This window comes from Haemorhous mexicanus, chromosome 5 (genome assembly GCF_027477595.1).
Source record: "Haemorhous mexicanus isolate bHaeMex1 chromosome 5, bHaeMex1.pri, whole genome shotgun sequence".
NCBI classification, from domain to species: Eukaryota; Metazoa; Chordata; class Aves; order Passeriformes; family Fringillidae; genus Haemorhous; species Haemorhous mexicanus.
In genome coordinates this window covers 23,284,534-23,305,761 of record NC_082345.1, presented here as the reverse complement: position 1 = coordinate 23,305,761, position 21,228 = coordinate 23,284,534, and the positions used below count along the sequence as shown (strand labels likewise).

At 44.1% G+C, this 21,228-nt stretch overlaps 1 protein-coding gene across 3 annotated transcripts in view; it reads right to left on the bottom strand.

Annotated features, from left to right (window-relative positions):
* The window catches only part of ABTB3 (ankyrin repeat and BTB domain containing 3), a 199,948-nt gene that overhangs the window by 66,851 nt on the left and 111,869 nt on the right, over positions 1–21,228 (bottom strand). For 2 of the 3 annotated variants that reach the window (XM_059846274.1, XM_059846273.1), the window contains exons 2-3: positions 14,361–14,510; positions 1,011–1,215 (exon numbers count right to left, since the gene is read on the bottom strand). In XM_059846274.1, the coding sequence (XP_059702257.1) occupies positions 1,011–1,215; positions 14,361–14,510 (355 nt within the window). The remainder of the gene's footprint in view (positions 1–1,010; positions 1,216–14,360; positions 14,511–21,228) is intronic. The other variant, XM_059846275.1, reaches the window with a different exon arrangement.

Genomic DNA, 21,228 nt, shown 5'->3' with positions numbered 1-21,228 from the left:
AATGCTGCTTTTGAGATGCAGACCTTGTCCTGCAATAGCCAAGCCCCATATGTGCAGATCAGAGTTTGGCTCACACGTACACTGCCATACATACTCTAGGATGTAAATATGGAGCCCAGCCTGACAAACCAGCTTGCATTTGCATCACCACAATACCCCTCCTAAAAATTCATATCCAGCATTTTCTAAGCACCAGCCACTCCTCTCATCTCTGTACTGGGGCTGCCTGGCTTAGGGCTAGTGAGATTGTGGCAGGGAAGCAGCAGAGCGTGCCCCAGCACACAGCTGGAGACATATTTTAAAAGAGGGTTTGTTGAACTTTTCTTGGGAGATGGATTTATTCTCCTGGTCAGCAATCTGTCCTCCCGGGCTGGCCACCCAGCCTGCCAGCTTCAGAGGCATCTCCTTCTCAGCTTACATCAGACCCTGAGTCAGGACAGGGCCAGAGGCACACTTCCTTGATGCTGCCCATCCCTGGAGCAGGGACAAGAGCTGGCACTTGCCACATACCTGGCCAGGGCAGCCCCAAGGTCACTCCTGTGCCCCATTACTCAGTGCGGAAGGAGCCCAGCATCTTTAATGACTTCTCCTTTCTACACACTACTCTACTCATTTTCCACTTCCCTAGTCACAGCTGTTGAGCCCTATTAACACGCAGGGGAAAAAAAACACATTTAAACCCAAACCTTCTAGGCCAGAAATAGAAGTTCTCATTTTCTTTTCCAAAACACAGAATAGCTGAGCAACAACGAAAGGAAAAGGAAATCTCTCCCAAGCACATCTGGAACCAATTTTCTGTCTGTAGCCACTGGGTGTCACTTTTGATATATATTGGTTCAGCCACGCAGCAGTTCGGGGAGAGAAGCGGATTTCAGGGAGGTGATCCCAAACCGAAGCAGACTGCTCCACAGCCTCTCGAACACAGGCTGTAATTAGCAATTAGCCAGCCAGGCTGATTTATTAACAAAACATCCTCATCATGACATGAAGCACCGTGCAGAGGCTCTTACCTCTCAGTCTGCAGTGTGACTTTCGAGGGCTCCACGTTGGGGTTTTCCCACTCCATCTGTGGACAGTGCATGAAGTAGCAAAGGGTGTACAGGGCCTCTGGCTCCCAGTAGAAGGATCCCTGCTTCTGGTGCATGGGTGTCCCATTCCCGTGCTGCTTGGCATTGAGGGGCTGCAGGTGGTGCATTGCTCGAGACACCAGGTCACCTGGAAAAAAGCAAGAGCCAGGTGAATGCCAGGCTGTTCAGCTGCTTCTCCTGAATTGCAAACTGATAGGCAGGCTGGGTTGGTCTTCCCTTCCATGTGACTTCACATATGCAAACAGTAGAGGGTAGGACAGGATTCTGGGCGCTACTCATCACCAGGCTGAACTTTTACTGGTGGTTTATGCGGTGTGGTGTGACATACCCAGGCTGCAGACAAGCCCACAAAGGCCTGCAGGAGACGTGTTTTTGCAAAGATGGTGGTGCGGGCAGCATCAGGCTAGCCCATCTCAGCACCACCATGAGAGCTGGCGTGCTGAGCCAGGATCACAGTTACCTACTTAGCAGCCTTTGGAGGATGCTAAAACCCCACTGCCCCAAAAAATGACCATACAGTGTGCCACCAAAAGCTTCATGCTCCTGGTCAGAGCGGAAGTGAAATCCAGCCCCTTGGAATGGGGCAGTCAGATAACACACAAAGCACTGCAGGAGGATGTAAATGAGCACGTGGGTGAAGAAAAAAATGGGGGAAATATTGCTAAAAGACAATATAAAGAATGTGCAACCAAAATTAATTTTTTAAGTCCAGGCTAAGCCTGGAAAATTTCATGTTAGCAGAAAAACAAAATCTATGAAGTAGGCTAACCTCACCCCCCAGGTTTCCAGAGCACAGAGGAAAACAAAGAGCAAGATTCTCATCATCCCCCTGCACCAATTTATTTTGGGGCACTCCCTCACAAGGCAGATATAGGAATCTAGTCACAACATGTGGAATGGGATCAGCAAAGCCAGCAAGTGAGATTACCAGGAAAATACATGGGCAAGCAGCAGTGCAGTCTCTTAGCACAACACTGATTGTAACTAATTAACTAAAGCATCTCTCTCCGAGGCAGTGAATTTTATGTCTATTGACTAGTGACCACTCTATCAAAGGCAGGGAAACAATTGTGGTTTAAACTGCCTTTTTTCCACATGTTCAAATCACTCTGAGAGTGCTTTTGGGGGAAATAAGGATCTCGAATCAAATCAGTTGGTTTGTTTTAAATTAAAATCTGAGCAAGAGTCCTTTGGGTCATTCTTAAGCTATACAAAAGCAAGTGATGAGAAAAAGAGGACATAATTTTCCACTGTTAAGAAGTCATGCACTTTCTCTTACTTGCTTTTCTCAAGTGACCACTGAGCACAAACTTGGAAGAAGAAGTTTAAGATGTACACCAAGGTAGGAGCATAAAACCAATTGTGGGGGAATAAATAAGGAATTCCTGGGCAAACTTGAAGGAGAACTGTGTGCATGGCTGAACTACAGGTTTTTGCAAAGTCCCATCCCTTTGAACACCTCTCTCCAGCCTGACACACAGAAAATGATGCTGCTGTAGTGATAATGTGTACCAGGGAGAACAGAAATGTCTCAATTAAAAATCTCAGCCCAATCCTCCAAAAACATAAACCATGAAGAGAAGAAAACCCCTGGCTTGAGGAAACTGCAGAGTCCATTATTTCAGGGGTTTGACACAAATTTTTTGCTTCATTCTGCAATATTCTTCTGATTCAAAGCTTTCATTTAAAAACAGCTTCTGTCTTTTCCCTCTGCCAGGAAATTGCCATGATAGGACCAATCTTGCAGCCTTGCATACTCATAATTTCCAAGAGAAACTATGCATGTGGAAAGTACACAGGATCAGGTCTGCAGAAGAAACAGATGTGCCTCTGAGCTGACTCCCCAGTCCTGCGCAAGGCTATCTGCAGACAACCAGAAGCAGCAGGAAACTATGGGACCTCCTTCACTCAGCTCACTCTAGTCACAGCAGATGTGCACTGCCAAGTCTAGCACAGGCCAATTTAACTGCTAGCAGCTTTGTTGATATTAAATTCCTCCCTTTTTCTTCAAAAGGCAAAAAAATTGCATAGAAATGCTGGCTGCAACATCCAGCTTTAACAATAATAGCAAAGGCAGAGAAAAAGGGAGACACACACTAAATTCAGCCAAGCCATTCAGCACTGAAGATCGTGGGTAAAGTTTAGCACACAGTCAGTCTCATTTCAGTGGATTGAGACAGCAGGCTCTAGAGAATGCCTCTGACTTCTGTCATGAATGATGAATAAAAATTAAGATGAAATTTCGGCCCAGATTCTTGCAGCAGCATTACTTCATCCCACTCCTCCCTGAGCACTGGGGTGATGTGACCTCAGTGACACACACCAGGACCAGAGGAAGCTGCACAGTGAATAAGAGGGGAAAGCAGCAGCAAGAATGATGTGAGCAGGACAGGCAGCTAAGCATCACTGCTGATGCAAGGCTGGAAGAACTCAAGCCTTGCTGAAAGGTGAAGCTCCAATCCATATCAATATGACCAGGAGTTCCTCCTTTTATGCTGTATTTCCTCTAGTGCTTCCTAAAAAATCCAAAACAATTCATACCATTAAAGCTGAATTAATGCTTTTTATATTTAAGTCTCAATTACATTGTATCAAGAACTGATGGCTTAGATCTTTTTTTTTGCTTTTGCTATGCTTTCTCTGGTCACATTTGAAATAATTTCTACATTAACAATTATTGTAACATTTCTTTACCAATAAGTTGACTTACTTCTTCGTGTCAACTCAAAGCCTAAACAATACCTGTAAAACATTGAGCTTCACAGAGAACAGTAAGCAAGCATAAAAAGCCCCATTATATTGGTACCTGATGGGCAGAGCTGTAGAGGAAGGACAGGAATCACTGCTCTGCTCTATTCCACAGTGGAACCTCAAACAATCCGATACATGCCCTAGTGCCCTTTGCCTCCCTCAGCCGCATCCAGTTACAGCAACAATTCTCCAGGGCAGAGACTGTGCCTTAGCATATCTGTTCTCCAGGATCAGTGCCAGGCACAGGGAAGCTGACAAGCACACGCACACACTGCACACCAGCACTTAGGCAAACTCTGTAAAATGTAGCACAGTGCAGCATCTGGTTCTAGGTGTGTCTGTGTGTATTGTCTTGAACCCCTACCAGGTTTTGCTCCTTCTATTGTTCCTTGCTAATAGGCTTTTGCTTCCCCATTTCCTTCCTAAGAATGTACCAAGAGTTGAAATTCTCTTTGATTCCAAGGTATCCCAAAGCCCATAGATGTGAAATCAGCTTCATGATGGGACTCACTGGTCTGCTCTCCAGCAATCAGCCAACTCCAGCCTCATCTGGGAAACCCAAACTACACATGATCTCCTTGCCAGCTGTAAAAGCTGTGCTATTCCTGAACAATGAGGGCAACCTTGAATTTATGGCCAAGTACAGAAAGATAAGCCCTCTTCACAAGTCTCTGCTATCCCTTCATCAGTGTCAGCCACCTCTGCTGTTCAGGGCTGTGCTCAGCACAGAAAGGCTCTGCAAGGGCAGGTTACCTGCTCACAGCACTGCTGGCTTTTCTGCTATTTTTTTGGCCCTGAAAATAAGTCTCAGCTGTATCAGCTGAACACATCTGAAAGGCTGATAAATTCCTCCGTGTACAATTTCCAGAAAGAATACATGTAAAATAAAATTCCCAGCAGCTGCATTGACCTTGTGACTCCATGAATGAGGTTCCTGATGGCTGTGGCATCATAACCCAAGGGGCTTGGCAGGGATCCCTGCCTTGCTCTCCACTGATCAAATTCTCACCCTGTACCATCACCTGAAGAACAGACCAGGGAGCTGATGTGCCTGACAAGAAAGCTTGCCAAGTTTATTTTGTTTTAAAATTAAACTCAATGAAAACTCCCGTAATTTATGCATCACAAGCCAAGTGAGCCAACTCACAAACTGCTTCGCAGGCACAGCCAGGGAGATGAAAACATCACATTGTGCAGAGTAAACATAAGAAAAAAGAAAAAGAACAGTGGAGCGGGGGGACATTTCAGGACGTTTTTGTTGCCAAAGCTCAGAAGCCACAACTAGAGGACAGGCTCCCAGAGGGCAGCAAAGGCAGCAGCAAGCCCCAGGCTGACACTGCCTTGCAGCCCTGATTCCAGATGGGGAAGGGCTCCAGGAATGGGGATCCACACTGGAGCTCGTCAGCCCAGAGGAGAAAGGCTGAGCCTCACACACCAGCTACCAAAAACCCAGGAAAACACCTCTGCACCAGTGTGTGCAGAGCTGCCACTGCAGCTGCCAGCATTTCACCCTGCCCATAACTGAAGCGGGGCTCACCCATTGCCGCTGCTCTCAGTTCAGCACGGTCGGTGAATGCAAGGGCCGCATACATTTGATTTAAAGATTGAAAATATTATGTAATGTGTGTGTTGTGACACGGGCCCAATTCAAGGCAACACTGAGTATTTAGGGAACAGCTTCACTGACTTCAGGCCACAGATATGATGTGACAGGCAAAGTAAAGCTGCTCCCATCCGTACAGGGGTGCAATACAACATACAACAACAACATGCAGCATGCAAGTGGACAGCTTCAGAGTAAGTCCTCTCTGCAGTGACCAGTGAAGCCTTTTTTTTTGTTTTTTTAAACTGTGTTTGGCTTCAGTAAAAGCTATTATCACTGTTTTTACTATGTTAGAGCCTGGTGTTCAAAGAATAACACATCTATTTCCAATTTTGTACTGGGGGGGGGGGGGGGGGGGGGGGGCAGAGGAAGGCAAAAAAGAAAGGAAAGAAAATTACAGATACCTAGTGCCCATGTCTGAGAAGCTTCCTGTAGGATTTTCTGATCTATCATGATGGACCTGATAATGCTATGCTACCCTACCTGCCTAGGAGCAGCCTAACTACTTTCAGACTGAACAAGTGCCAGCGCCAAAAAAATTCTGCTGAGTGTATGCCTGCAGAGCCACAGCCCTGACGTGAATGACATGGACAGATCCTTACGCAGCCCCTCCTTATGACACCTACCTCATGTTTTTCTTGTTCCAAAAGCATGTCCTAAAACTACCAGAACAACTTAGCAATGACGTCTCTGCACACTGAAATGAGCCACGCAGTTCTTTGACCTGTGTTTTTCCTGCAAAACCCATGGGAGAGAGAGGAGCATCTGTTTCCACTGCAGCTGTCTTCCCACCTGGTGCCCTGCTGGGGCACTGTGAGAAGCAGCAGGAGACCATGATTTTAGCACGACAGCATTGTGCAGGCAGCACCCATCAGTTTGATAACACTGGTCTGGTCATCCTTCCAGCTGTCCTTGACTCCTACGTGTGTAGTCTGCATTGGGAATCATGCCCTGCAGTGGTGAATGTTAATTGCGGCAGTGTTACTGCTTTGCGGTGCTTCCTGGGTGAATATTTCCTCTTGCGAAGAGGAACTCTTGCCATAGCCATAGGCAAGAGTTGTGTCTGTCTTTCAGAGCCCTTAACAACCTCCTGTGTGCTGTCCAGACCACGAAAAGAAGGAGTATGCATCAGGGAGCTGCAATCTAGATGCCAACTTCATGCCATGGTTAGTAGATTCCCCCCTTACAAGCATGTGAGCCAGGTGCAAAACTAATTTTCCTGACCTAGATTAATTTCACACTTCAATACAAAAGTCTTGGATCTATAGTTTTGCTCACGACCAGCTCTGGGGAGACTGTTTTGGAAACAGGAATTTATAACCCTGACAATAAACCATGGTTTATTTAATCAGACTGCTAGCTGGGAGCCACAGCCATTCTGCATCCTTCCCAAAGTGTAGCTAAGTCTCTTTTTCCCTCTCTACCTCCTGTTGCCTCTGGTTTCTGCACCAAAGAGGCACATTGGTGCACACACCTGTCAGCACACCACTGCAGGTGAATATGAGCAGTTGACCTGTGTCTCCTGCGCCAGGTCGCCTTCAGCCACCCAAGCCACCCCTACACTCTTGATTCCAGCTGCACTGTTCCTCCATGTTCTTCTGTCTCCAGTGGTACATCAATCTCCACATTTCAAAAGTCAGCTGAGCCAAAACTGCTTGAGCAAAACCTGTCCTCAAATGATTTATTGTGAGGTTTTCCATTGTTAGAACACTACTCATCTATACCAGGAAAGGCGCATGCACAGAGATAGGGTGGCTGCACATTACAAAGTGTGCAGAATGTATTTCACAGTGTGCAAGCTCCTAGCACAAAGTATCTTCAAACATAAAAAGCTGTTCTTGGCATCTGTATATTCCAGATTTTATTCCAGCTGCCTCAGGCTGTGGGTGTGCTTGGGGGGCCATAATCCACAGTCAGTGGGATATCCAATGTGCAACAAATTCATCATTGAGCTCACCTTGCAGAAACTTCCTCAGCTCTGCCATCTCCTCTGCTGTCCCATGCTGCGCTGCTATATACTACCACAGGCAACCTTTTCTTTTCTTAAAAGCCATTCATCTCTTCCTCACAAGAGCAAAAGAAGGAACTGTGGTTCCAGACTCAGAATTGAGAAGACAGGACCAGGATGCAAGCACCCCATTTTCTGGCAGTGGCTTCTCTGTGGCCTCCCACAGATCATTTAATCCTTTTATTTTAACTTACCCCACCATCACAAGAACCTTCTATTTATATTACAGAGTAAGTGTTTGTATGCAATTTAGTATTTGCAAAGCCTTTGAAGACTGATAAATTAGGATTGGATATATCCCATTAAAAAGCCACAATAATAATTAAACCCTCTCAAGTTCACATACCTATTATAACAACACTTAAAATTTTGGACTTTCCAATCTGACATGGCAGGCTTGATGCTTGTGTCTGATTCCCCTTAAACCACATCAGCTTCAAATAAAACAAGTTTTGACTCGGATGAGCTATTCGTGTGCCAAGCTAATGCTAAGCCTTCACTCTGCAGAACACCACTGCCTTATGGACCATCACTCCTGGATTTTCTTTGGCCAATGTCCTTAAACAAAATTTGAGAGCCCCCAGGGCTGGGCAGGGCAGCTAAGAGTGCTCACCCTGACCTAAGCAACTGCCTGTGCTCTGCACAGCAGGGACCAGGAGGACTGCAGAGAAAGGAAAACATCATTTGAATCCCAAGTGTGCTGTGATGCAGGGATTCAGGGGGAACAGGAGTCTGTACCTTAAATGTGGTGAACAATGGGAAGTTCTGCAGGAGTTCACACTGGGGAAGGCAGGTGGAGGTCAGAGCTCCACCCCTCCCCAGCCATTACAGCGATTTGCCACTAAGCATCAAACCTAAGTGGGCTTAAACACAACAGGTAGAAGCCCTGAAGGAACAAAACCACCCTGAGTTTGTTCCCAGGAAAGGGAATGGTGGCTGAGTCTCACCCGTGGAGGCAGGCAGAGAACTCTCAGAGGAGCTCAGGATCCAGACAAGCAACAAGAAAATCTGCCCTTGCCACCCAAGACAAAAATCCACCCCCTTGGTCAACAGGGCAGTCAAAGGGAAGATAAAGCCTGAGTAGGGTGTATCCTGGTGTTTTCAAATTATCCTTTCTCATGCTTCATCTCACCTGATAAATAAATGTATTATTTTATGGCTGATGACAGTGGGTATCAGGGGGAAGAGAAGAAAAACAAGATGTTGTTTGGGACTGTTAAGCAACCTGCAACGCCTCCTGTGCACAGAAGCAGACAGTGAATGGAGGCTGTAGTCCATCACTCAGAGAGGGCAGCAAGGAGAATGGGATAGCAGCTACGGAAGTCTGCAAGCAGGCAGCCCTTAACAGAGCCAAAAAATACCTAGCATTTTAACCATTTAAGCACTGCATTCATCTGCCATCTGTTCTCTGCTGGGGGGCGGGGGGGGGGCACTTTCATTGTTGAGAAACATCTCAACAACTTCTAACTTTTACACACAGACGGGATGATGTGTGGATATCAGCAAGGAGGAGCTGCTAATTAGACACCCAGAAAGTAGGTGAGCAAGGACCTAGAGACCTTGGGCAACAACCCAGTGGAGGGCCCTTGAAAACTGGGAAAAGCATCACTGTATCTGGAGAGGTGATACACAGGCTGTCAGTCTATGGCCAAACACTATGCTGAAGGGTGCACTTCCTTCTGAATGGCAGGTTTGGGCTAGTACCTCTGCTTAGCTCAGCACTGTGCTCCATGAGCCAAACCGTTCACAGGGAATAAGCCTGGTCTGAGAAATACGTCTGACAAACAGGGCTTTTGTTCTGGCAGTAAATTAGCAGACACTCCTATGACAACACTCCTTCAGACGTCACCCTTCCAGCAAGCACCTTTACCCTGACATTTGCCTCTAAGCCTAGGTTTAACGTCTTCTTTAGAGCACCTGAATCCATTTGTACGGCTCCTGCAGTGCTCCTTCCTGTTGGCTGCAGAGGATTGAGACTAGGTCAAAAGGCAAGGGAGGGGATGCAGACTTTCATCATCTCCTCAGCTGAGGCTGTGAGGAGAAATGAAAAACAGTATCAGTATGGGCAATCACATTCCTACTTACACTTGAGCAGTAACCCTTCCTTTCATCCCTAAAAGGGTGCCAAGGTCCACTGGGAGGCTTTTATTTTGGAAATATATACATTCAGCACTGTGGATGCAAAAAGAGGATGCTGTGTAATGAAAAAAGGGGATGGAGGATGGCATTTTTCCAATCGCAAAAAGGAAAACCTTGCTGAGACCTGAGTGGTGACAGGAAGGAAATACCAGCCTGAACACCACATCTGGGGACTGCTCTGAGCTAAACACCATTCAAAAGCAAAAAACCTTTGATACTAGCAGTATCTTCAGATTATCACAGTTTAAAATGACAATGATTATTCATTGCTGTTAACACTCAGAGTGAGACCAGCACCAGTCACTGAGGTTTGCACAAGTCTGCATGGCAAACTTCTCACCCAGGAAAGCCATAGGAGACTGGCCATCTTTGCACCCAAAACAAGCCCCTTACAGCTTTTTGCTCTAACCTGAAGACATACACTACGAGATGTTTTGGACAACATCCTATGCCATGGTTTATCTCCCTGTGCTGCTTAAGACACACAGCCTTCCCCAGCCCTACAAAAACACGTCAGCACATGGTGGTTGTCCCACATCACACACTAACACCTTGACAGTCTTTACCCCAAGGCAGTGAAGGACAAGTATTTCTTGGGGCCAGGATTGGTGCCCGGTGCACTTTAAGGCTCTGCTCTGCCTTCTCACCACTCGCGTGCACACTCAAGAGAAAGAGGGTCCTCCTTCACCCCAAAAAGCAGCAATGACCTTCAGTTACGAGCCTCATTCCTTCTGCATTTGGTCTCCAAGCCAGCAGCGGTATTTTTAGATGGATGATGAATAGGTGTCTTGGAACATTATGCAGTCAAATATAACATAAATTTTTGTGGATTGCAAACATGCATATAAAGAAGTTAGGAAAAATATTCAAAGGTCAAAACACAGTATCATGGGATTTCTCCACAGCAAAAGCTCTCCCTAATGTTCCTGTATTTTTCTATTCAGTCTACTTATTCTTTTCACATCTGAAAGGGAAGAAATGAAAGAGATGAACTAGAAATCTAGGAGAATCCCAAAAACTTTCTGAAAAAACCCAAACAGATCTACTCCCTTTCTCTGCTAGGTCAGGTCTAGAAATACAGGAATCTTCAAGGAAAAGAAAATAGGAGGAATAAAAAGGAAAAAAAAAGTCTTGTTCTAAGATTCAACAGTGAAATACTGTCAGGTTACTGTTTAAAATCCTATTATTTTTTGCTGTGCTTCAGTTCTTCCCAATGTTGTCTATATAATAAGCATTTCAAATGAAATTACATTATTTTAGAACACACTGTAGTAGGCAATTACAATTGCTGAATACTAAATGCCAATATAATATAGACCAGATTTATTGTTGTTCCTTAACTTTCTGCCATGTTCATTATATTTTAATGAATAAGGTTTCACATTCATTTTTTAAGCCTTTGCCTTGGAATCACGCATTACTTTTGCAGAGTTAGGTGTCTATTTACATTCTCCGCCTAAGTCCTGGAGACGAAAACTCCCCCTTTTTTCCCCCTAAGTCAGCAACATCACCTCTTCTTCCTATTTTCTGGAGAGAACCCCATGGCCAGTGGCACTGCCTCACCTGGCCACTGCCAGCCAGGCTGTGTCCCAGCGAGAACCAGTGCCTGCCGCCTGCTGAGCCTGGAGATGAGAGCAGGAGCACCAGACAAGCAGGATTTGGCAGGACCAGAGCAGCATCCATGAGTCCAGTTGCACCTGTCTGACTAGGGGGACTCCTCAATGGCAGCATCAACAGATGGTGCTGCCCTCCCCATCTGGTTGTATCTGCCATCCCACCTTTCCCCAATTTTCTCCTACCTTCTTTCACACCCAGTGAGACCCAGCTTACCTGAATGGTCTTTTCTAATACACTGACAATACATAAAAAAACAAAGGGTGCAGACACACAAGGACCATCATGGGTAGGGCAAAGTAAAGATACCACATGATACAAGGCTTTTCACCCTGTGAATCTCTTCTTCACCTAGGACAGACAGTAAAGAAATTAAGATGTGAGCAGAAATACAGGTGCTGGGCAGAACACAGGTCTCATTTGCAAGCTGTTGTCTTCCATGGGACAGATCTGATTCCCTGGTTTCCAAGCCTCCAGCAGCTCAGCAGTTGGTCACACTGCTCCATTCAAGGATGCTGGGTAGAACTGAGAGCAGGGCAAGCCTTTCCTCTGCACACAGACACTTGTTAATTCCAGTTATTCTGTGTACTTACAATACTTTAATTATTCATGTCAATAAACTATAGGAAATCTCATTCAATTAGAATTGCTTTTTTAAATATTTTTTTTCCTGAGATAAAATTAAATTGCTTTATTACAAGATTAGTCTTGCCCTTGTTTTTGTGCTCTTTTGAAGAGAACAGAAATGAAATCCTGGCTCCAGGGATATTGCAAGCTGGTGGGAAAATGCAGTCACATGCCTGGGGACTACTTCCTCCGCTGGTCCACAAGGCGAGCTTCTGTCCTTGTCATCCTCTTCTGGCTCCCATCTCCTCCTCCTCTTTGTCATTATCCTCTTGTCAAGTGCTATCCTCTTAATTCCCTCCTATCCAGAGAGTCTCCCTCACCACCTTTATTCACCCCCTCAAAAGCAGGTGCTTTTCCTATTCAGTCCTTCCCTCATATCTCACTTTCTCCATGGTAATGCTTGCCCCATCTTCTTCACAATGTCCATCCCCCTCACACCACCAGGGCAATAACAAATCCTCCTTTGCCTTCTGCCTCTATGCTTTTATGATCCCCAGGTGTTCTTGCCACCTTCTCTCCACTGCTCTGCATTTCTGCCCCACGCTGTGGTTCCTCACCCACTTCCATGGCAGAGGTTTTGCTGTGACCTCTGGCTCACCGCCACTGCTGATGCCAGAGACAGAAACACAAGCACTGAAAAAAGAGCAAACCTACTTGTATCCCCTCACTGCTCCATTTTCCTTCCACTTCGTGATTTTTCCTCCAAACTCATGAGGGTTTTGCCCACCAACATGCTGCAACTCCTTCCACATTTCACAGCTCAGTTTTGAACTCTGCACCGGCACTGCTCCACAGCACAGATTTCTACCCAAGAGAGCATATCAAACCTTGCAAGCTTTGCCAGTTACTGCTCCTCCCACTGCTGCTTCCCTGACATGCATCTGCTTGCAGCAGCCAGGGAGGATCCCTCGAGTTGGCCACAGGGCTTTTTGGAGGTCTACCAGCCTGCTGGATGTGCCAACCTCTCTGACAGCTGCATCCAACTCCCACCGGGGTGCTCTGTTCTTCCAGCTGGCCACCCTGAAGAGTGCTTTGCCTGTGTTTGTAGTCAACAGATGTACAGAAAGCAGACCCTACCAACCAAGCATTTGAGTCTAAGGTAAGACACTTAGAGGTGATAGAGCTCAAAAATGGGATGAGGTGCTCTATCTAAGAAGTCTGGCTTTTTGGGTTGAGTACAAAGGTCCAAAAAAATCCAGAATAAAAACCCCACCCATTCTGAAATACCCACAAATTACTTATATATTAAACCCCAACCATATGAACTGTAAGAAAGAGAACTGTATCATGCATAATTTAGTTGGCACACAGTACTGTTGTGGGTTTCATGCACGTGAAATAAATCAGCATAAATTACTTCATCTGAATAACACCAAACACCTGATTCCAGAGACAGAGCAACATTTCACACTAAGGTTCTTGGCTTGTTGATGCTGCACCAGAGCAAATTAAAATTAGCGAGCTGAAAACAGAAATTCACCTTGTGTCTTGTAGACAAATATCCTTGGTGCACCCACATCATGGCCCATGAACAGGAGGAAACTGAACCATGATGATAGGAGAGGAGACTCCCATGGCTACAGGAAGTTTCAAAAATCACACACACAATTCATCAATAAGAACAGCAGTAGGTTGGGTAGCCTGTATCTTCATGGACTTGAGTATTTTCAATTTCTCCCCAGAATTTCGTAACAGACCTCAGGAAAAGAATAGTTGATAGTATTTCTCACAAACCTCAGAAAAAAAACCACTTTTTTTGTTGGAATGATTCTGTTTTCCCACACATAGCTTCCTGTATCTAACTAGACCACAAACATGTGATTGGAATGCTTCTCTCAAGAAAAAAGAAGTTTAAATAAAGCACTTCTGATAATTTTATCTACATGTCACACAAGGATGCACATGGCTTTTGCCTCCTACCATTTATTAGTGCCAAAAGCCAAGTTTTCAAATTTTGACAAGTGTCACAGATTCTCATATTTCTCAAAAAGTTCTCTGATTAATACCAAACAATTATTCTTTCAGGAGTTAATTCATCTGGCGCAGGTTAGAATTGTAGGGCTGGAGAAGGAAAGGCAGGTAAAGTATCTTCTCTAACAGAGGATAAAGTAGATCTGCCTTGAAGATTTGACAATATTTCCTTTACTTTTTGCAGCCTTCAGCTTTCTGCCTGCCCATCATAAAACAGACATTCCACTGAAATGAGACAGGATACCAATACAAGAGACATCTGCAAATATGGCCAGGCTGAGAGGTGCTCTCAAATACAACAGAGGGAAGATGGAATAAAGCATCTTTCACCTTTAAAACTGAAAGCAACATATGCAAATAAGCCACAGGCATTGTTACAAGTCCGCACAACACTTCCTTTCTGCTAACAATGGAGCATAAACACAGCTAGATCTGCCCAACATCTCCTTCAACATTATGCAGCCCCCTCATCTCTCCATAACAGAACTGGGCAATGCACAGTAGCTTTACTATGCTTCAAGGAAAGAAATCCAAACATTCTCAACAGCCTGGCACTTACTGAGTTCAGCAATGCTCCCCACGCGTGTGGCAAGTAGAGACTGCTCGATGGTCCTCAGCTCTGACTGGCTGAACATCTGCACCTCCCCAGGCTTGTTTGACCTTTGCTGGTCCTTGTGAAGGTTCAAGCTGTCAGGCAGGCAGAGAACACCTACATTGGATAAAAAGAAAGGAGAAGCCCAGTGTAATTACAGCTAGTATGGTAACTTTGCTGCCACCACCCCATCATTTTGGGGATATTCCAAGACACAGCCTGCATGTGCAGAGCTCAAAGACAACCAACATCTGTAACACAAACGTCATTGATGACTCATGCAGAAGTGGCCCTTGTTAGCCCTTCTGAATATCTTCAAGCTAATTACGATGCCAACTCAGGATAATTCTTACAGAAAAACCTGGTAGGATTGTTCAAAGGGGAGTTCAAGAAAGTTTCAAAGAAGCCTCCAAGAAACTACTCTAAACCTACACAAAATTATTAGAAAATGGTATCTAATGGTATCTCAGAACTCCTAAAGATTGGCTTTCAAATTATATATGAGACAGACAACACATTTACAGCTTTTTCCTACAAGGGGATTTCACTGTCAATTGCCAAAATAAGGGACAGCATCAAGATGCTGTAAGTGTCATTGATGGCTGATTGACTTTCTTTTGTAAATACAGCTCCCAGCAATTGAACTGCTTGGGCTTCAAAAGCCCATTATGCAGAAGCCCTTAGAGCAGTGAATTTTTATGGTACAGGGCAAAAGTAAAGCTACTGACAAAAAATGATTTAGATAGACATTCATTCAGGCACAAAAGTCACTTTATGCCATGACATGTAAACCCTCAGGAATAGATGGAGGGCGTCTATTTATTCACCAAAATCATTGTCATGCTAAAAATCAGAACGTACTTACAAGAGCAAACACTGCATTACCAGCCTTGGGCAACAGCTTCATTGGTCCAGCTTGGAGAGCAAGCTCTCCTCCTACCCAGACTCTGAGTACAGTCAGCTCTGGCTATGCTTTTCACAGCATCACCTTCCTAATCCCTCTGGGACATATACAGGTGGAGAGCCACTGGAATTGTACCTCTTCATAATGATTAAATAGCATCTCATCTCCAAATATTACCTTTGAAAACAAGCTAGAGTATTTTTTTCCATTAGCTTTTACTACTCCTTCCTTTAAATACAGTGTAGGTTCTGCCCTTATAGGCCAAGCAGACTTTGCAAAACCCATTAAGGAAGAGGTACATATTTAATGTTTTTCTTCAAGGGAAGAATTTGCTTCGTTTCCCAGCTCAGTAAATGTATGACGCCTAACTCTAGTGACCAATAATTCTTTCGGTAGATTGGTAGAACTGTCAACTGTTGGAGCGCTGCAAGATCAGGAAATGCACCTAAAAGGAGATGCTTCTCATACATCTTGTTAGCTTCACCAAACTGCCTTGGATTCCCCTCCTCACATCTATCTCCTCCCTGAAACCAATTGAGCCTGCAAGTTAAATTTGCAGCACAGATCTAAAAACATCCATCCTGAGAGGAGAGAGGTGACACAGGTTCAATGAGCCCATTCCAAAGAAAAAAGCAGGGGTATACCCTGGGAAAACCAAGACCAAAGGTCTTGTCCACCATGGCCTTGAGACAGCAACCTAAACAAGGATCATCCTCTGCATGCCAGAATAAAATCCCCAATAACCTGTTTGAATCTTGGAGATGGACGAGCAGGAACAAACGTAATTCCCAGCCCCTGGCCCTGGTCCCAGGCTTGTAACAACACCATGAACGTGTAGGTCATGAGAGAGTAACACAGCTCGTAAGAAAGTGCCCTGGAGAGAAAGAGCAGGACACCTGACAGAGCACCGGGGAGGGAACAATTCAAAGCCAAGAGGTAAGGAAATAAAAGCGACAACATCTTATCAAACAAGCTCTTCCAATTTTCCTGCCATCACTCGGCGGCTGACTCTCATAAACACTTGGTGCACTGATCAACATTTATATTCCGTGGATGTACAGAGCTCAGGAAGTACAACACCTGCATTTAAAATGCAGGCTTGCCTGTATATTTTAGTAAGTGTTCTCTCTCTTTTTTTTTTAGATTCTTCTTTATCATTTTAATGGATAGAAATTAAGACCAAATTGGAAGAGTCTTCCCTGCAGAAAACAGATGTAAAAATGATCTAATATTCTAAGAGATTTCAAAAAACAAGAAATAGAGCACAAGCAGCTTTATGGCATCTTTGAAAAATGAATTGGATAATTTTTCTATAAAAACACACCTTAAGTGCAGAGGAAAAAAAAATACTGTTTTGAGGTAACTTTACAAATAAAATTCAAATGGTTTAAAATTATACTTATATACAGAACATATTTCTCCAAGTGACTGATGCAGTGGAATATAAAAATTTTATTCTCTACTTTGCCTATAACTCAGTTCCCACAACTAGGCCTTTTCCTTACAAACAGCCCTAATGATTAATTACTCTGGTCTTTAGTGAGGGGAGCATATTCTTAGGCTCTTGGAGAGAAAACCACCAATGAAATGCAAAATGAGCTATTGTTAGAAAACTTAACAAATTATAGGATGTGTCATGCCAAAGGGTTACACTTGGGCTGGAGATTAGCAGAGACACACAATAGCCAAACATCTGATTCTTATATCAAAACTGTAATTGACCACAGCGAGTGACCAGTGGGGTGATGGAAGATTTGTTTGTAACTCATAATTTTGCTGGATCTAATCTGGTTTTCACAAGCACTCAGAAAAGGAATTGCATGGCTTGGGCATGCAACTCAGCCAATCTTCTAGCTCCAAATGTTCCCCCTCAAAATACTAAAGCAACTAAAATGCTTTTTAGAAGAAAAATCCCCTAATCCCCTCTCTTTTTATCAGTGTTTGAAGTAAAGCTCAAATTTTCTGATGAAATGCTACAGCAAGGAAGAAGAGAGCACACCAAACTGAAGGGGAAGGGAAAAAGATAAACACTTTGTGATTATAAATATCTTTTTTTATAGACAGAAAGTTCTTATAAGCCACCATCATCTTTCACTGGTTTGGCTACAGTTCAACTTCCTTATTTTAATTCTCTGCCAATTGGTATTATTCACTTGCTTTTTCAGCCTTATTGTGTTGAAGGTGAGGACCTCAAGCTTCCAAAGGCCTGAAAACCAGGAGTTTTGTCTCGCTCCTTTTCTGGCTGTCACTGCCAATTCTATCTGTCATTCCACACTGATGATTTCTGTGCAGTATCTTCAGAAATGAACAGTAGTACCTGTCTTTTCTCTCAACTGGCACTGTTCAATGTCCTTCCTTTCTGCACGGTTACTCAACCCTGCGTTTCTTTGCCCATTATTTTATCCCTCTTCTTCCCCGTGATTCCCTGGAATGGAAATGAAGTAGTCAGCAGCTGCCCGATGAATCCCAGGCCAGACTCCGACGGTGCATCCCTGTCTGCTCCGTGCCACCCAGCAATGTGCAGCAGCCATAGCCCAGCTGCTGTGAAGTGCTGGAGCAAGGCAGGACAGCCAAAGCACTCCTGTGTATTTGGACTTTGTCACCTCTTTTGGTGCTTCCCCCTGTCTCTGTAACCTGCCTGGGGCATGGATCTGCCCAGGACTTGATTGCATGGACACATCCAGAATGGGCCACACCAAACATTGCTGTATTCACTTTGCCCTTGGCCTGAGAGTACCCTACAATATACAGGTAAAAGACTGAAGAAAAATCATACATTTTAAAATCAGCAGGATGCAAAAAAAAAAAAATCAGAGTGATAAGTTCCTAATGCTCCCCCCACCAAATCTCTAGAAAAAAGCAACATCATAGAGAAAATCTGATGCACAATTAATACATTTCACATTTTCCTGCCTTCTGGGCTCAGCTAAAGCACAAGCCAGAGCACAATCCCTAAGGACTTAAAAATCCCACACCAAAGTATTGCACAAAATTACACAGTGAAGGTGCCCAGACTTTTTATATAAAAGTAACAGTTATTTTAAACCTTCATGCAAACTCATCCAGAGACTGGGGTACCTGTTAATTCTTCCAGCTTCCCCATGCACATTCCCACCTCTTGGGCTTAGCTGACGCATCAGCCTGCACTGCAAGGCAGATTTTGGCACAAAAATACATGCTTTCCTGCATACTTCTTTCAGACCCTGCCACAGAGCTGACCAATGATGTCCTTGCAGCATTGAGTGCATCACACAAATATTCCAAACTCAGTGCCCAGCAGCAGTCCCAACAGAGCTCCTCAGTGCCTCCCCAGAAAAACAGCCTGAAGGACCTGAGAGCCAAGAGCTCTGGGAACCCAGGAAATTCCTCTGGCTGCCCTGGAGGACATGAGACCCTGTCACGGGGCTCGGAGACCTTGGCACAGAGCCCAAGATCCCTGTGCCTTTGATTTAGCCCTTGGAAAAAACAATTACCAACCTTTATATGAAGGATTACAAGCCATGACAGTTTAAGTAGAATGATAGTGAACTTATCACGGGGTGAAAAAGTAGATTTTGGGGTGTTTAGAATAGGGGTTCAGGGGGCAAGATGGAAGAATCTGGGCATGTCCAGCCTTTCTCCTTCTTCTTCTTGGCCTCCATCTTCTGCTATGATGTTGGCACTCTTAGATTGATTTAGAGTAGAAGCTCACTGTCTAACATAGGTGATAGGTATTGGAAAGTAACTGTAAAGATTGTATACATAATTTTTAGTATAAAGACATAACACAGCCCTGGGGGAAGGAAGAGTGCCTCTGACTGTCTTGCTGAGGGGACCTCAGCAGGACAGGAAAAAGAATTTCATAGATAAGATACAATAAACAACCTTGAGACTGAGAACTGAAGAGCTCTGACTCCTTCTTCAACCGCCAAGCTGGGAAAAGAGACTTTCTAACTTATCTCGGGGTCACTCTGACCAGCTAGAGACCCCGAGAAAGAGCAACCTCAACACAAGACACAGCAGCCATTGTGTGACATCTTACAGGTTTTCAGAGCAGGAGAAATACAGGGACTGTAGACCAAACTTCACCTAAATACAGAGGAGTCATTTAAAAAAAGCATTTTTTAAAATCTAAGCTTTCTCTACTTCTTAATTTAGACAGGTACCTGCATTTATATACCAGCTCTTGCCCAAACAATTCCTGAAGTGATGGCACCTATGGTGCCATCACCTATGCACCATACCTCAACTATTGCTGAATTTATATATATATATACATATATCTGTACATAAAGTGATAGAACAAGGCAAATAAGAAGGTGTGCACTGCCTATATTTATGGATCTGCAACATTTAACATCATCCAAATCTCAAATTCTTTGCCTCTTCCCTCTCCTTTAGTATTCAAATCCCATGCTCTAAACAAAACAAATTTTCAAAGGCATTAAATTAATAAAAACACCCACTGAACAATGTGATTTGAATTGACCCATTGCTGAGTAATCTAGCAGATACCTAATACAAATGTGTTTGCTTTCACTAAAAATATAAGTGCTGTAAACACCAAAAAATACTTTTTTCACATTTCATCATTCATTCCTTTGGAAAGATTGCCAGACTTCTTTATACCAATTTAGAGTCTGAATAGAAACATGAATGCTTTGCTGCTCTCTTGCTATTTTTCTTTAAGTGCTACTACCTTCAATAGAAAGTAATTCAAATAATCTTTTACCTCCTTCTTTATCTATTACATCTTAAGCAAATGTATATATCTGGAGAAGAGTTTATACTCCCACTGCAAGAAATAGCTGGATCCTACTATGAGTGTGCAGTATAGATAAAAGGCAAATTGCTGTACAAAATGAGCCTGAAAATGGTAGTTAACCCTGAGCTGTGCCCGATATGTGGTGTTGCATATTACATTGCTCAAGTAAATGACAACCTTACCCAGGAGGACTACCTTCAGGAGTAGAAAATCCCCTCAGTCATCACAATTTATAAATTTTATTACATAGGAACACAGAACTAGAAATTCTTTAAGACCAGTCTTCTCTCATAATCATGAGAAGTTAAAGAGCTCACAAAACATCAATAATAAAACAAAACAAAAACAAAACCACCACCAAAAAAACCCCAAAACCAAACACAAAAACCCCACTACCAACAACAAAAAACAATCCCTTTTCTTCCACAAGCTCATGTACTAAAATACTTTCCAGCACCAGAGAGCATTCTTGACATCTGCAATATAAAGGTGTATGGGAAAAAATAAAAGGGCCAAAGGTATTGCCGGCTGCCTTTGCAACAGCAAAATACTTGACTAGGTGCAAACCCCTCTTGGCTGGTATTCCAACACGCAAAATACTCTCCTGACCCCACACCCTGCAGTCACGGCAACCAGGAGTACATGAAGAGGACACCACCCAGGTGCTCAGCAGATCTGGAGGGATGATACGGGATCAGCAGCACCCTGAGCTCAGCACCCTCACACCAGGTGTGCAGGAGCTGGTGAATGTAAAGTGACACAAACTACTACAGCCCAAGCTCACACCTGGAAAGAAACCCTATGGTCTCCATTGTTTTAAAAAGCCTGTGCCATCATTCCCAGGCTCAGCTTGTCCACCTGATGGGCAAGGCAGATGGAAAACATTCTCCTTACAGAAATGAGAGCACAGGGAAAACTTTAAAGATAACCATATCAGCCACTGCTTTCATCTAACGGACGACCTGGAAACCATTCAAGGCAAAAGAGCAAAGTGTCTTCTTTCCACACATTCCAACCCAGTTAAACAACAAGGAGTGGCTTTGCATGGAGAAAATGCAAAGCACTTGGGAAAGCTAGGTGGTGAGATCAAGTTTCCAGAACTGGAGTCTTACAGTAGGCAGAGCAGCCCAAACAAGGAAGGGTGGAGCAGGAACAGGAATCAGGAGACTAAAGGGACACTGCCTTTA